The 16,757-nt window shown below is 36.1% G+C and overlaps 1 protein-coding gene across 3 annotated transcripts in view; it reads left to right on the top strand.

Moving 5' to 3' along the window:
* The first annotated feature begins 871 nt into the window (after positions 1-871).
* Positions 872-16,757, top strand: part of LOC131078259 (probable folate-biopterin transporter 6) — a 34,662-nt gene continuing 18,776 nt past the window's right edge. The window contains exons 1-5 of one of the 3 annotated variants that reach the window (XM_058015927.2): positions 872-1,636; positions 10,892-10,962; positions 11,318-11,522; positions 13,394-13,669; positions 13,876-14,067. In XM_058015927.2, the coding sequence (XP_057871910.2) occupies positions 1,280-1,636; positions 10,892-10,962; positions 11,318-11,522; positions 13,394-13,669; positions 13,876-14,067 (1,101 nt within the window). In that variant the 5' untranslated portion in view covers positions 872-1,279. The remainder of the gene's footprint in view (positions 1,637-10,891; positions 10,963-11,317; positions 11,523-13,393; positions 13,670-13,875; positions 14,068-16,757) is intronic. The other 2 variants (XM_058015925.2, XM_058015926.2) reach the window with 2 other exon arrangements.

Here is a 16,757-nt window from a genome sequence, read left to right as displayed (position 1 = left end):
TGACAAATTTATTATTTAATTTATCACAACTACTTTTTTTTTCAAATTAATTAGTAGGCATTCTAATTGGGTCCTTACCCTTGAATTATGAAGGTTTATTCATAGAGGAGACAACAAATATGATTCATTTGTAGTATATTTATGAAGGTTTGTTCATGGAGCTCACATCCAATATTTTGTTGAGATACTATTTTAACTAATGCTTTGTCAATAGAGGATATTGTTACAACACGTTCAAATTTTAACTCATCTTGTTGTTCTCCAATGATTTGAATGCCTTTTCATCTTCTCACCTTTTTACTTCTCTTGTAGGGCATTTGCTTTGTCTTCTCCATCCTTTTCTCACCTTTTAACTTCTCTTGTAGGGCATTTGCTTTGTCTTCTCCATCCTTAACTCCTATAGCTTGAAGAATTTTCTCCTATGATCTCCTCCTACATGACAACTAGAGTACTTCTCATTACTTTCTTCCTTCATTACTTGCAAACCTACAACATATTATCTCTAAAATGAAAATATCACACTTCAATATATCACATTAAAATATAATATTAATGAAAAAAACCCTCAATCTCTAATATAAAAATAAAATAATCCTTTAACAATTAATCACAACCCTTTTAACTATCTAAATTATTAATTAAGAATACAAAACTTATCCGTCTCAAACATAGTAATCCCTTCAAATTTAAAAATCAAAGTCAAAATGTTGGTAGCGAGCTATATGTCAAAATGTTGGTAGCGAGCTATATGGATTGAATGGCAGACAAATCATGCATATCAAAAGGCACACAAACGAGTCAAATAAGTACTTCTCCGGTTTAGACTCCCGATTTAATAAAAAACTTGAGCCAACCCTCGTTAAATCAAAGTCAAAATACTAGTAGCGAGTTATATGGATTAAATGGCAGACAAATCATGCGTATCAGAAATAAAATCCCAGTGGGCACACAAGCAAGTCAAAGAATTGCTTCTTCAACGTGCTGGACCTTCAAAATATAACTCCTAATTTAATAAAAAAAACTCGCACGTAATCTTGAGGGTAACACCTCTATTATTATACGTGTCAAAACTGGGATTTTCACTGTTACAGGTTTTTGTAGGAACGACTTACACAAATGAAAAATATTTCTGCATTGATCGACATGAAAAGAGCAGAAACCATCAATGGTTAATAACAAATACATACACTCATCTGAAATCTGGATGATAGCATATACATGTTTGTATTGAATCAAAGCCCAATTTGTATATTTTATTGTGGCTGTTTGTTTGTTTGGGATGGAGAAAGAAGATGAAGCAATCCCCATCTTGTTGGAGCTGAAAGACCAGGTAAAAACAGGAATAGATATTGCAAGCAGCAGCAGCAGCAGTAGCAGTTACAATGATAATGAGAACGAGTTCACACAAGGCAGGCATTTGGGTGGATGGAAGTATACTAGTCCATGGGAAGTTGTCAAACATTTTTGGCAATGGTTCGCAGTAATGAGAGAAACATTCGGTGTTCCATTTCTGGGTGTTGTTATGATTGTATATGGTGTCAGCCAAGGTTATGGAGAGACAGTGAAGGGTCTTGCAACTAATTATTATTGGAGAGATGTGCAGAAAATGCAGCCTGCTTCTACACAAGCTTTTATGGTATGCATTTTGTTTTTACTGCGTCGTTCTTCTTTTTACAGCTTTTTTGAGTTGCAGCACTCTATAAGATCTTAAAATCAAGACAATCAAAGCTGGGCAATTTAATCTAAAATTGGGTGCCAAATGGCCTTTATACAATCTTTATCAACTAAAGGCATGGTTCCTACAGGGGCTATAGTTTCCAAACCACTGAAGAGGTGAAAATGGCTGTAAGAACAAATGGAAGCCAATATTTCTGTGGGATTTGTATCAACTTGTATAAATTATCACTTTGATAACCAATTTTCATGAGTAATATTTCTTATATGATTTTTTTCCTCACACATTTTTTTTGGTTTTTAATTTTTTATGTTAGGAGCTGTAGGAACGAATAGAAGCCTATAGTTTTCTTGGATTTTTACCCACATATATTAAGTTATCAATCGAATAACAAGTTTTCACGAGTAGTAATGTCTAATATGACCTTTTTATTTATATTCTTTTGTAGTGATTGGGGAAATTGGGAACCTAGCCACCTTTCAGAAGGTGCTGGAAGGCACGGCGCCCCTGCCACCCGTAACCCTATGGTAGGTTTAGATGCCATACTTCAGCTTCGCAATTTAAAGCAAGACTTGAAATCAGATTTGCTGGCAGGCCATGCACTGAGAGTGGGTGGCTCAACCAACCGAGCTGATTCTTGTTTTTTTTGTTCTCTTATGTTTTTTATTTCATGTATATTAATTGATATATATTGTGTCCACGGAAGACCAAAATTGATCCGTGGGACTGAAACAAATACAATGCTAAAGAGGACAAGGGGATTGCAGGTGCACATCTCAAGAAAATACAAAACAATAAGTGAACAACACAATAAAGAAAAACATGAACTAAAATAATTCTTAAAAACTTATGAGCAATAGGTTTGTCATGCCCAACAGGTCTAGAAGACCTTTTCCTCTTGAAATGGGAGGGCTGGAAATAGGAAGTAATCAATCTTGCATGAATCCCTCTATTAGATGTGCCTCTTGAAAGCCCTTGACAAAGTTCAAAATCTTTTGCAAGAGAGCAAGACATCTCTAGCCCTCATAAGCCATGATAGGCAGGAAAGAACTGAGCAAACCTTTGAAGAGAAAAAAAAGGTCTTTTGATTTCATAATAGGGAGAACATTAGAAATTAGAATAAAAAATGTTCCTTGGTCTCTAATTCCAAGGAGCATATTTGGCAAATATAACTCTCTTGAATTTATGGTGGTCTATCTCAGCAGAAAGCTGGTAGAAGCAAACTCTAAGTTGCAGGGAGTTGATTCCATTAGTGAAGTGGAGATACAAATCTGAGTAGCGATGATGTTTTGAAGTAGCTCTTTAGGTGCAATCCATATAGACTAGAGGTATACTTTGTAAATCTCAATAAGAATGCCCTTCTTTATCACTCTCTCGAAGAGATTGCGAGAATTAACTGAGAAGTCTGTGGCAGTACTTTAGCAATATCAAGGTCAATAAGATGCAAAAAGGAGGAAGCTCTCTTCTACCAACAAGACTCAAGTGCATGATTTGCCACTGCCATAGAGGATCTGAGAGCAAGACAAGGACACCTAAGATGGTTAAACTGGGAGGTGGCCATTAGTCTCAACTTGTTTATCATAGTCACCGCCTGGAATAATATTGAAGTAGTGAGAGGAGCTGTAGCAAATTATGCACAGATGATGGCTTGAGGGACCCATCTCTTAGCATTAATATGTTTAGATAGCACTGTAAAAAGCACTTTTGGTAGCTGACTTCAACCCAGAGCGCGAGGTATGGGCCCCAACTATCATAACCACACAAGAGGGTAGGTGTGATCAGTGAGTGAGTGAAATCATCAAATTAAAATTACCATCAAATCTTGGATTGCAAAATAGTCATATATATCATTATTTGAGCCTAACCATCAAGCCTTCTCATCCCAGAATTTTTCTGCATTGGAGATTACTCAGTGTCTGATATACTTTTTGTTTGACATGCTAGCTAATGACCAGAACCTTGCCATTTCTAAAAATTTCTATTTGTTTCCAATTTCAATTTCTGCACAGCATTCACTATCCTCTTAAATATAACCAAGATTCACATCAACATAGCTAGTTATCAGATTTCAGATCACTGGAGGCCTTCCTGATTGCAGATTTCATGCTTTCCGATCAATGTTAATACACTTCAAGATTCTGCACTATAAGTTTATGGTTACAAATCTCTTTCATCGTTTCATGCTGCCTATTTCTGATTCCTTTATGAAATTTCAGAACTTTGATTTCTAAATTCAACATTTATTCAGCTGCACATTGGGGCTCTGACAATCCTTCTTGATTAGTATTGGCTCTGCCCTCTAGCCTTTAATACACTAATGGTATATTGGCAAAGAAACCTTGTTGTCTATATTCCCGATTCAATTTGTGCTGTCGATTTTCTACTGTTGCTTATTTTCACTTGTAATCTTCAGTCAATCGATTGGTATCAATTTCTGTTGTCAATTGTTGAATTTGTTTTGAATTTCATGTTTCTTGCTTGTTAAAGCTTACATAGCCCAATAACGACACATTTTAGTGTTAAATCTAGTTTCAGGTCCTTGTGAATCAAGCTTCCTATTTTTGACTTCGTTCTTGTGACAATAGCAGCATGTTAGTTTGTATTTGTTTTAACTTTTGTATCATTTTGCTTGGATCCTTTCATTTTTATTTTATGCATAATTCAACAAAGCTTTCAAGCACTATCCAAAACCCTGACTCGGTGCAGTTGCTCACTCAAGAGCTATGCAATTGATGGCAACAACAAGGTGAAAGGACCCTAGGTGCATGGAAGCATCTTCTTACACCAATCTATGCAGAGGAGTAGTTGCCAAAATTCGAAATCCCTCTACAGCTGCAAACTCAGATGCACATCCAAAACATCATAAACAGATATGCAACAGAATAAACTCATAATGCAACATATACATGGGCAAAACCCTTTCGGTAGAAAAATCCCTCACTCCAAAAGCACAGTACTTTGTATTATCAGTAATAAAAAAATGGTTACAATACACTATCAGCACCAAGCTCATGAACACGAGTCTTCAAAGGTGACAAAATTCTTGGAGCAATTTCGACAGCATTGTTGGATTAATAGTCATTGATGTCAAAGGGCCAATTGGTGGCGTGTATGTTTTAACATGTGCCTAATTTATGACACCTCAATTGAGATTTTTTTGTGGCAAGGAAAAAGTAATTAATGCCTACACGGACTGACCCATTTCTAGCATCCAAGAGGAGAAGACTGTTTAAAAAGACAAAATAATGATTTTAAAATGTAAATTAAATATTTTTTTTGGTGTGCATCCCAAGTGGGACAACCCCCTAGAAGTGTGCGCCCACTTTGGGCAAAGTAAGGGCTGACCTAAGTAAGGAGATGCAACCCTTGGTTGAAGTGCTGTTTGAGGTGGTATAAGTAGAAGATTTTTGAGGATCATTTTAATAATTATTCATTGAATATCTTTCCTATTTTTATGAGCAGATATAGAGCATAAAAATAGAAGATTTATGAGTAAAGATAAGACATTAAAAAAGCAAACTTATGAGCAAAAAGAAGACATTCTTGGAGCAGATATAGAGCAGATTTGCAGGAAGATTTAATTCAGATTTATGACCATTTATTGAAGATCATATTACAGATCCGAGTTGGAGATTTGAAAGTAGATTTTCAAGGAAGATTTTTGTGAAGTTATGAGCAGTTTTGAAGGTGACTTAGGGCAGATCCAGGAAGAAGCCACAAACATATTATTATTTTGCATTTTGAAGGTTGGTGCCTTTTTTTTTTGAGAGATCGAGACGTTGGTTCCTGTCATTGAAAGAGACTAGTGTCTCCTGTCGAGTTGGTGCTCAGTGGAAGGGATTGGTGTCTTTTGTTAGTTGGTTTCTATGGAATTGTAAGAAGATTCAAATATAAGCAATATTTTGTCGTGGTTTTTCCCCGCAAGGGTTTCCATGTAAAAATCATGCATACATCTTGTGTTCTCTATTGTTAGATTTTACTTTCAATTATTGGTCTATGATTGCTAAAGTTTTAATGAGTGAAAAGTTGTATTATACTGATTCACCCTCCCTATCTGAGTATAAGTGTGTGCATTTCTTCAATTGGTATTAAACTTGGTTCCTTCAAAAAAGCCTAACCGCTTGAAAGAAAGATCCTAGGAACACACGTGGCAAGTGAAGAAGGGTTCTCAAACCAAGCTCCATTGTTCGACAAGAGCAACCATGCATTTTGGAGTGTAAGGATGCACACTTATTTGATGTCTCATGGATTTGATATATGGCAATTGGTTGTGGACGGCTATGTGGCACAATCTACTCCACCAATGGATCAAGTCAGAAATGTTGATTTTGTAACTAGGTTAGGAAAATAAATAGGATTCGGATTGCCTTAAGGCATCATCCGAATCCTTATAGGGCAGGGCCCTATCTATTGTAATTATGTGTAAAACAAATAGGGCTGGGCCCTATTCCAATGTTGTCCAAATCCTTATAGGGCTGGGCCCTGCTTCATTAAGGAAGCGTGTAACTAGGGCTGGGCCCTATCTCTATGCGCATAGGGCTGGCCCCTTTATCTCCTACACGCCAAACATAAAAGAAACATTATAGGGCCGACCCTATATTGGAATGTACGAAGTTAACAGCATTATACACTCCAAACGTGTGGACCTATCCACATCATTGTAATATGTAAAATGGTTTTAGCGCCCAAGGTTAAATGGGCCGACTTAGAGATAAGTAAAAAGATGAACCCCATATATATACCAGCGACTTGCAAGGCTTAAAATATTCACATTCATGCGAATTAGTCTGATTTGAGAGGTGTGAAATATCTTTGCTCCTTATAGTGCAAATTCTTCCTCCAAAGGTCAGCAAGGAAGGTGTTGCAAAACAATTCTGTTGGTGATGCGAAATACTTCAGTGTGCTGTAAAGATAGCAAACAAGCTGAAGCCCTTGAATCACACACAAATCGGCGGTTATGAGATAAGTTTGATTTCAGCTGATAATTGTGCCCTAGCTGGGTTGTTATTGTACTTCAATTCAATATAACATAATCAGATCTGAGGATCTATTGTTGCTGGGTTTTTCCTCCTAGAGGGAGGTTTTCCCTAGGGTAGCCTTGTGTTGTGTGATCCTCTATTTGTATGCTTTACTATGCAACTTTAGTTTTCTGTTTATTGTGGATAATCTGATCACGAAAACTAACATGGTATCAGAGCCTAGGTTTGCATGTGCAATGATCAGATTTACAGCCTGGACTTCTAAGTGCAGATCTAGGGTTTTCAGATGATTACATGCACAGTCAAGGTCTTTCATCTACATCAATGGATTCCTCATCCTCTTAGTATCTTAGAACCTTCAAAGGTGATGAATCTCAACTTATTTCAAGGGAGATAGGTAAGTGAAGTTATAGGTGATTTGAAGCTACCTTAAAACTTACCTTATTTTGATACTTGCTGTCATCCTTATATTTCTGCTATCATATACCTGCTATCACTTATATATTCAATGTATGCATGGCTGAATAGTGATAGTGTATATATATGGATGTGTATTAACTATTAGGATCCGAGTATAGGTAAATTTCTTCTATCTATATGTCTGAATCTGTGTGTTGAGGGTTTGTAAGGGTTGGTGTTTTGTTTTACTATATCATGTCTCTAAGGTAACCTAATGTCTACTCTTGAAGATAATGTTTTCAGATTATGTCTCTCTGAAGAAAGCTTTCATGCATGACCTGAGAAGCCCTCTCTCAATCAGATCTTGTCATTGGACTAATTATGAAAGTCTACCTTTCATCTCTCTCTCTTAAGATGCTATGGGTCCACTTCGTAAGTAAGATTGAATCATCAGGTCTGTGAATTCTTTATTTAGATAGGGTTTTAGAGGGAGTCTTGATATCTTTTAATATCTCAATTTCATTCTTGGGTTATAATCATTATGGTTTAATAGAGGAATTGATAATATATATCTAATGTATATTCCTTGTCTATTGCAAAATGTTTATTTATGATGATACTAACCATGATACACTGGGTGTATCATCCACCCTCTGCAGAGTGCAAGGTGGCAGTTCTCTCTCACCCTCTGCGGAGTGCAAGGTGAGTCCACCCTCTGTAGAGTGCAAGGTGGCAGTTCTTTCCACCCTTTGCGGAGTGCAAGGTGGCGGTTATTCCCACCCTCTGCGGAGTGCAAGGTGGCAGTTATTTCCCACCCTTTGCGGAGTGCAAGGTGGCGGTTATTTCTCACCCTCTGCGGAGTGCAAGGTGAGTTCACCCTTTGCGGTGTGCAAGGTGACAGATTGTCCTTCTCTGGGAGAAGTTTATGTATCCTCTGCGGTTGTGCATGATTTATGTTATATGGTTACATATATCTTTGAGTATTAATTATTGCAGGTGTGCATATGGAAAGGTCTCTTTCATCCTTTGTGGATGTGCATGATGAAAGATAATGGTGTTATATGAAAGATAATGGTGTTATATGCAGGTTCCCAGGAAAGTGTGAAGTTATGAAGCGTTGGCTTCTTCCTCTGCAGGCATTGCTAGAGAAGATCATGTAAAGGCTCATTGTAATGTAATTGCGTGATCAAATCACGAATTGTATATTGATTGAACTATTAGGGTTGGGCCCTAATCCTAAACCTTGTAAATGTTCATACCATGGGTTTGTCCATGTGAATTTGGTTATGTATTTATTTTCCTCCCTAGTTAAGAGGGAGTGTTGATTTTGTAACTAGGTTAGGAAAATAAATAGGATTCGGATGATGCCTTATAGGGCAGGGCCCTATCTATTGTAATTATGTGTAAAACAAATAGGGCTGGGCCCTATTCCAATGTTGTCCGAATCCTTATAGGGCTGGGCCCTGCTTCATTAAGGAAGCGTGTAACTAGGGCTGGGCCCTGCTTCATTAAGGAAGCGTGTAACTAGGGCTGGGCCCTATCTCTATGCGCATAGGGCTGGCCCCTTTATCTCCTACACGCCAAACATAAAAGAAACATTATAGGGCCGATCCTATATTGGAATGTACGAAGTTAACGGCATTATACACTCCAAACGTGTGGACCTATCCACATCATTGTAATATGTAAAATGGTTTTAGCGCCCAAGGTTAAATGGGCCGACTTAGAGATAAGTAAAAAGATGAACCCCATATATATACCAGCCACTTGCAAGGCTTAAAATATTCACATTCATGCGAATTAGTCTGATTTGAGAGGTGCGAAATATCTCTGCTCCTTATAGTGCGAATTCTTCCTCCAAAGGTCAGCAAGGAAGGTGCTGCAAAACACTTTTGTTGGTGATGCGAAATACTTCAGTCTGCTGCAAAGATAGCAAACAAGCTGAAGCCCTTGAATCACACACAAATCGGCGGTTATGAGATAAGTTTGATTTCAGCTGATAATTGTGCCCTAGCTGGGTTGTTATTGTACTTCAATTCAATATAACATAATCAGATCTGAGGATCTGTTGTTGCTGGGTTTTTCCTCGTAGAGGGAGGTTTTCCCCAGGGTAGCCTTGTGTTGTGTGATCCTCTATTTGTATGCTTTACTGTGCAACTTTAGTTTTCTGTTTATTGTGGATAATCTGATCACGAAAACTAGCAAGAAAGAGGGCAAGTGAGAACAATGCTAAAGAAATGAATGCAATTCTAAGTGGTTTAACTGAATCAGAATTCGTCAAAGCTATGCATTGCACATCGACAAAAGAAATGTGGGATAAGCTTCAAAGAACGCATGAAGGAGATGATAAAGTAAAAAAGGGCGAAACTCTAAACTCACAAGAAACAATTTGAAAGCTTGAAGATGAAGGATGAAGAGAATTTTGCTGCCTTTCTCCTCCGTGTGGATGAGATTGTAAATACTTCTATGGTCTTGGAGAAATGTTTGAGGATGAAGTAATCGTGCAAAAGGTATTAAGATCTCTCCCATGAGATTTGATGCAAAGGTCTCTGCCAGTGAAGAAATGAAGGATTTGGACACCTTGAAGATGGATTAGTTGCAAGTATAGATATCCCCAAAACCTCAAAACTTCACAAAGGTTTGAGGTAGGGTTTCGGGATTGATAGGAAAGGCATGCAAGTATGGATATCCTCAAAACCTCAAAACAATACATGAAATATTAGGGAAAAGAATGGAGAAAGCCAAGACTTAGGCCCTTTATGAGACTTTGCACCATTTGACACATAGGGGACCCATTTAGGATTTCTCATATTTGTTATCAGCAAAGGGTGGATAAGGTCAAATGCACGACCTTGGAGAAAAATGAAGCAAAATGAGACATAACTAAATGGGGTGCCAATAGTTTACACTTCATATATTATCAATTCATTTTCTTATGACTCATCTTTGTAGCTACAAAGTGGTAATGGTTTATTTGGTAAAATTGGGGATAATTTCCTTTAAGCAAAGAGGGAATGATGAGGACAGCCCATGTATTTAGAAAGTTAATTACTGTTCATCTGCAGGTGGTCTTATACACATATGTAATAGGGGGAACAGTTATAAAGGTAGCTAGAAATAGAATAGTTAATTTCTCAAACAATTATAATGTGGTTATTTCATAAAGCAGTTGATAGCTGGAAGAACTGTAGAGCGTAGATAGAAATAAATTAAACAACTAGGAACACTAAATGGCATTGTCATATTTTTAGCATAAATAAGTAATATGAAATTCACTTATGTAAAAAAGAGCTTAGATACACTCGGTACTATAATGATATCACTATCAAAAGCTCCACTCCATTGGACTACAAGGTAAATTTTCCTTGATAAACTTGATAGATCAGTTCTTCCTAAAGGACGTTGAATATCCATCTCCTATGTATATGACCATTCCACTTAACATGAGGACCTACTTGATAATTTTGAACCCAACTTGTTATTAGACCAAGGCATTTTGGATGGTGAATTCCCATTTTTATTCCATAATTAAATGTGAAATTTTAGAAAAGTAGTGCGAGTAAAAGGTGAGTTTGTTTTGGATATTAGCTCATGAGTTGCCTTGGATATGGCTTTTGGATTTCTTTTTCCTGTCCTGTCATGGTAGGACTTAATGTATCCCTGGCACATGGCAGATTCAGTGGTCTTTTTGTTTCTTTTTTATGATTTGAAATTTATGTTACAGGCAAGATGATAAACCTTATTTTTATTTGTCTCACAATTCTTGTGTGTTGTAGATATACTAGAAGTAGATTTGCATCCTGTTAAATGAGATTATCTATTTGGTTTTGTTTGGCAGGCTTTATCAAATATACCATGGGACTTAAAACCAATCTATGGTCTGATCACCGACACATTTCCCATTGCTGGGTATGGTCACCTCTTTTCTTGTGTTCTGCAATGATATACTTTATGCCTTCTCATTGCCATTTCTATGTGCTTATTTTCATGGGATATTTCATATCAGTGAAGCTTTTTATTAAGATGAGAAACAAATTTCAATTATACATATTACAAGATTTGATGTGTGTTAATATGACTGCAGATATGTCAACGCAATCTCATTGTCTTTATCCATTATGATGTATTAAATAACTTACCGTTTCTATTCTTAATCCAATAAATCAACATTTATCTCATCATTGATTGCAAGCTTTGGATTACTTTTATAATTTGCTACAAACAGTTTTCCATGATAATGGTTGGATTTATTGTGGATTCATAGGTATCGAAGGTGGCCATATTTAATTATATGTGGAATTGCTGGGTGTCTTTTTCTTTGGGCACTTGCTTTCTTAAACGTAACACCTTGGGTAGCTACCTTTTTGATGGCTGCAGTAGCTATGTGTACTGCGTTTCCAGATGTTGTGGCAGATGCTGCAGTTGCACAACGCAGTAAAACCACTCCCGAACTTGCAAGTGATTTACAGGTACAAATTTTGTGCAAATATGTCTAGTCTTTGCCTTAGGCACTTTCTTTGGAATTTGTTTTCTTTACATCTCTAGAAAGAGATGCATTTGACCCATTGAACCTTTATAATAAATAAGAAATGCTGGCCAGGTATGTGTTTAACTGTTAACATCACTGGATTTTGTAGTAAATTACAATGCACTTCTAAATTTTTGAAAATAAAATCCTGGCACCTTCAAATATCTGGAAAATAATAGGACTATAGTGGGTTAAGTTTAAATGTGGCACATTTAACGAGCTGAATTTGCTGCTTATTTAATGTCAAAATGTAGTTTATCTTAACAGGTTTGATTGATAAACTTTGGATGTGAAGTTTTGTGGCAACTGTTTCGAAAAATAATTTCATAGGTGTCTTTGGTTTTATTTAGGATTAATATTTTATTCCTTGATAAACTTTGGATGTGACGTTTTGTGGCAACTGTTTCGAAAATTAATTTCATAGGTGTCTTTGGTTTTATTTAGGATTAATATTTTATTCCTTTATAGTAATCTGCTCCTCTGCTGCTTCTCATGAACTTCTGAGTTAAGCATATGATGTCAAATTGAATGGCATTAACAATATTTATATGAAAGTATGGATCTTCTTTTTGAAGCATAAATCAATAGAGGTGCATAGCAGAATAGAAACGCTAGTAAACTTTGTGCTAGTAATTGTTAATGTTTTAATTCACACCGTTTAGTGCAACAGACAACATAATAGATGTGTGGTAAAACCATTCTTTAAAACAGAAGGGGAACCTCTCTGTAAATTGAAAACTAACCTATAATTAGACATTATGTACTGACAATTTACAATATTATTTGGGTTTGTTCACGTTCATGTTGAATAAAGAATATCTTTTTGGTTTTGCCTCAGATAAAATGGTAATACACCCTTTCAACACTAGGCAAAGGGTTTTATACTTTTTGATTAAAAGCAAATCTTATGGCTACATGCATATGCCTTACAGCTAAAAAAAAGTGACTAAGTAGGACCGGTATACATGAAGTTGAAAGGCTAACACATGAACACAAATACTATGGCCAATGCAATGAGTGCTAAGTGAACCATTCATTCTCATGATAGATGGGTTCGTGTAAAATGTGGGTCATGTGTTTGACTCAAAAGCTACACAGTTGAATCTTGATAGCAATATCAAAATTTGACATACTATGAAAAATACCTGACTTATTAAGCAGAAATATGCAAAATTTTATGAGACCACTAGCTCAAAAAATGCTTCTAAAACTTTGAGCAGTCGTTGCTAATTTTTTTAAGCTAAGTGGTTGCATGAGATCTTGCTCCAATGCCTATAAATTGTTTTCTCTTTTTGAGAATTTCCATTTGAAATCATTAATAATCAACATGATTTCTTTATGATTAAAAAATGCTTAACCTATTGGTATGGGAAATAGACACTCCTACAATAATTACTTACAGATATAAAAAATGAATTGTGCATGAAAAGCTTATAGGCTATATGAAGTTTGAACAATTAGCAAATAAATGAGATAATTCATAAAATAAATATAAAAAAGTCTTTTAAGATGAATCAAGGGATTTATAATACAAGCAATTTAAGCCATGGTCCACAGCTCCATGGAATCAGAATTCAAGCTCCATGATGCACTAAAGATAACTATATAGATGTGATATTTCGGATTTCCACAGTTCATCAAGATTGATTAAAGACCTTCTGACAGAAAACTGTGAGGGAGCTTTTCGATCAATGTTGATTGAAAAGCTCTGTCACAGTTTGATTGAAAAGCTCTGACACAATTTTCTGCCAGAAGCTCTTCAATTAATAAAATATATACTTAAAACTCATGATCTATTTTTACATCATACAGAGCTTATCTTGGGGGAGTTTGGCAGTTGGTGGTTTATTTGGATGTGGAGTTTCTGGGGCAGCAGTACATGGTTGGGGACCACAAGGTTCCTATATGTTAGTTTCAATTGCACCACTTATGCTTATAGTTGCAGCATTGGGCCTTCCAGAAATTCGTTTGCAAAAGAAAATGTCAAATTTTCAGTCTGAAGCACTGATGCACACTCTTCGAATTTTCAGACAAACTCTGTGTGATCCTATTCTTTGGAGACCTGCACTCTACATTTACCTTTCGCAGGTTATTCAAATCAGTAACTTTTGGATACAAGCATTTTGATAAAATGAATAACATTTTCTAATGTTTATATTTCTTTTACACATTAAGATTTGGACAGAAAGATTACATTCTTTTTCTCTAGCATTATTTTTTTTTGAAGGGACCCTTTCATATTTAGTATTATGGCTTTTTAAAAAATATTCTATATTTTCTGATTCGCATTTCAGGGTTCTTTGTGCCCAGATATATCTGAGGCCATGTTTTTCTGGCTTACAGATCCTGTGGCGGGTCCTGGCTTCAGTGAAGAATTTATGGGACTTGCAAGTGCAGTGGGCTATATGGCCATGTTTATTGGTGTAGCCAGTTACAATTGTTGGTTCCGGTATCAGACGTTCAGGAAGATGTTCCTCTGGCCTCAGGTAACTCCTGTTTCTTCATTCAAATATCTGATTTCTACCAATAGTCTCAGGTCAAATACTTAAAGAATGTTTAGATGTCTTGTTGTGATATATAAAATAATGATTGCAAACTCTCCAGAGAGTAGATATTGCTCATCTTTTGGGAAGAAAGGAAAACAGGAATTTTATGAATTTTTACAAATGACAAAAGGGCAGTGGAACTTGAAAGTATGATCAGCTATAATAGTAAGTCTGAGGGTGAAACGGACTGTAGGTCTTAAAATGTAAATTCTAGGAAACATAACTGAAGGGGTAAACGCCACTGCAAACCTAAATGTAACTGCAAGTAATCATGTGAGGGAAGTCCTTCAATGAAATGGAACAAGGAGCTGAAAAAGAACAAAGCTAGAGACCAAGATCAGAAATTGGCATTGTCAAATGTCTATACCAATGCTCAGGCTAGAAAAATTAACATCATGACCCACTACCAGAAGAGGAAAAATGTAGGATCTTATTATGTCCAGTAAGGATTTCTTTTTCTCCAAAGGGACCTGAGTAGATGTTATGAGAGAGCAAGGTACTCTTGGGAAAGTACAGTGCAATTTTTTTGCACTACAATTTCAAACTTTTGCCCCCACTACCTTTTATCCTTGTTTTCCTTTCTCCCAGCTCTGCAACTATTTTTGTACCTTAGCATTGATAAATAGTTCGACTAAGATTCTCTTTTTGTTCTCCATTGAGCCTAAATTGTTCCCTTATTTGTGTTCATATCTAATCTAAGACATCTTTATATGGCCATATCCTATGCTCTTGTGCTTTAATCCTCCCTTAGGCTATGATTGTTACTCAAATCTCCCATTCTATGACCAAGCTCCAAGTTCTTGTTCATGGCGGACCCTCCTTTCTGATTGCTAGCAGGAGTATTTGCCAATAGGTGTCATCAATAAAAAGGCTTTAAGATTTGTGGACTTATATTGGAATGAGTTCGGAATGGTATGATGTCAACAACAATCAACAAGCGAGTTCTTGCAATATGTAAGGGTTGCCGTTGTTATGCTCGTGGTGTTGCAGTAGGGATCCAACAAGTCACATGTCCCTAAAAGGTCGTCAGGATTTAAAATTTCTTGTAGTGCACCATTGGTTATTGAAGTATAGAGGTAGAGTTGTTATTGAGATCTGCATTGTTAATCTCATATGGATCCAATAGTTTGTGAACCCTTGGGAAGTGTTAGGATATATTGTCACAATAGAGTACAACAATTGTCTAATCACTTTTTGATCTAATGGCATGTGAACCATCAAGAACTTGTCAATTTGACATCTAAATATTGTTGAGCCATTGGCCAAAGGTTCCATATTTTTGATGGCTGGCCTTCTTCTTGTTTTGTATTAAGCTTGTAGAGAAATTGGTAGGATTCTATAACCTTGAATAGCTTGTTGAGTCAAAAAGTTTTATCATACACTAGCCCTTCCCACATCCATTAACAAGTGCATGTCAAAACGTTGCCACTATTGTTAGTTTTTTTCATTGTGCCATTGATTGGTGGGATGTGAAGTTGTTAGTAACTTAGTATTGTGGTTGCGCCCTACCTTTTCATGTATGTGGTCATGAATGGATGAAATTAACAATGATTGCATTTAAAGGATACATGGTGTGCATGTGCACTACCAAGGAGTTGTTAGTCTTCTAAGTTATCTTTGTTGTGTCACTGGTTGAAACATCTTCTCTTTTGTAAATAGATGGATCCTATGTCAAGATAAAATATATGATACTAAATAACATATAGAGCCGTTTTGTGATTGCACTCCAGCTTGACCAATGAATTGTGCTTCATTTAGAGGTTGTAGTCATATTTTCAAAATCATTATGTGCCATTGGTTCATGGATCCATAGTAGCAAAGCTTAGTCTTTGACTATTCTTCTCTAGGTCATTCTCCACTATGGGCTGCATATATTGGAAATCGACAATTAAATATTTTGCAGTGCAGCCATTGTGCTTTTGAAATTCAAATGAGCCTCTAGAGATTATTTTGCAACATTCAAGATGCATTCAAAGTACACATTACTTCTCTGCTCCAAATGAAAATAGTAGGCATTCATGTGCTATTCATTCCAACAGTTACATGTAGATATCTTGCATGATTGTGGCATTAACTTCTCACTTGGCTTTCAATCTCTTAGAATAGATATTTTCCTTTGCACAAATAAAAGCTTTTGGCTTAGTTGTAAGGGTAGAATGTACTGAGTAAGCTCATGCTTGTAATCTTGCAAACATATTATTTTCTTGTGTCTTTTTTAGTTCAAATACCTTTCATGTTTTGGCATTGCTCTAGTAATTCATGTGTACTATCATTTGATTAATATAAGGTCATGATCAGATTCATCCCTCTTTTTTTTACTCATATGGGTAGCCTTTTTTTTATATCATGAATGCTTAAATTATAAGATTGTTTGATTATTGTTGTGCAAATCTTGATATTGGGGAATAATCAATTTATCTTAGTGATTGTGCCTATGGGCTATGTCATAGGGATCATCGGATTTAAAACAAAAAAAAATGAAATATGGTAAAATTAAAGAACATGGAAAAAATCATTTAAGTTTTGCCCTCAAATTTGTCAATAAAATATTTAGGGTTTTCTATTAAATTTATTTTAAAAATGTGTTTTCAGTTTTTTCCCACAGGCATTTGTTCCAAGAGGTGGTGGCT

This window comes from Cryptomeria japonica, chromosome 7 (genome assembly GCF_030272615.1).
Source record: "Cryptomeria japonica chromosome 7, Sugi_1.0, whole genome shotgun sequence".
NCBI lineage: Eukaryota > Viridiplantae > Streptophyta > Pinopsida > Cupressales > Cupressaceae > Cryptomeria > Cryptomeria japonica.
This window is presented reverse-complemented; position numbering and strand designations above follow the sequence as displayed.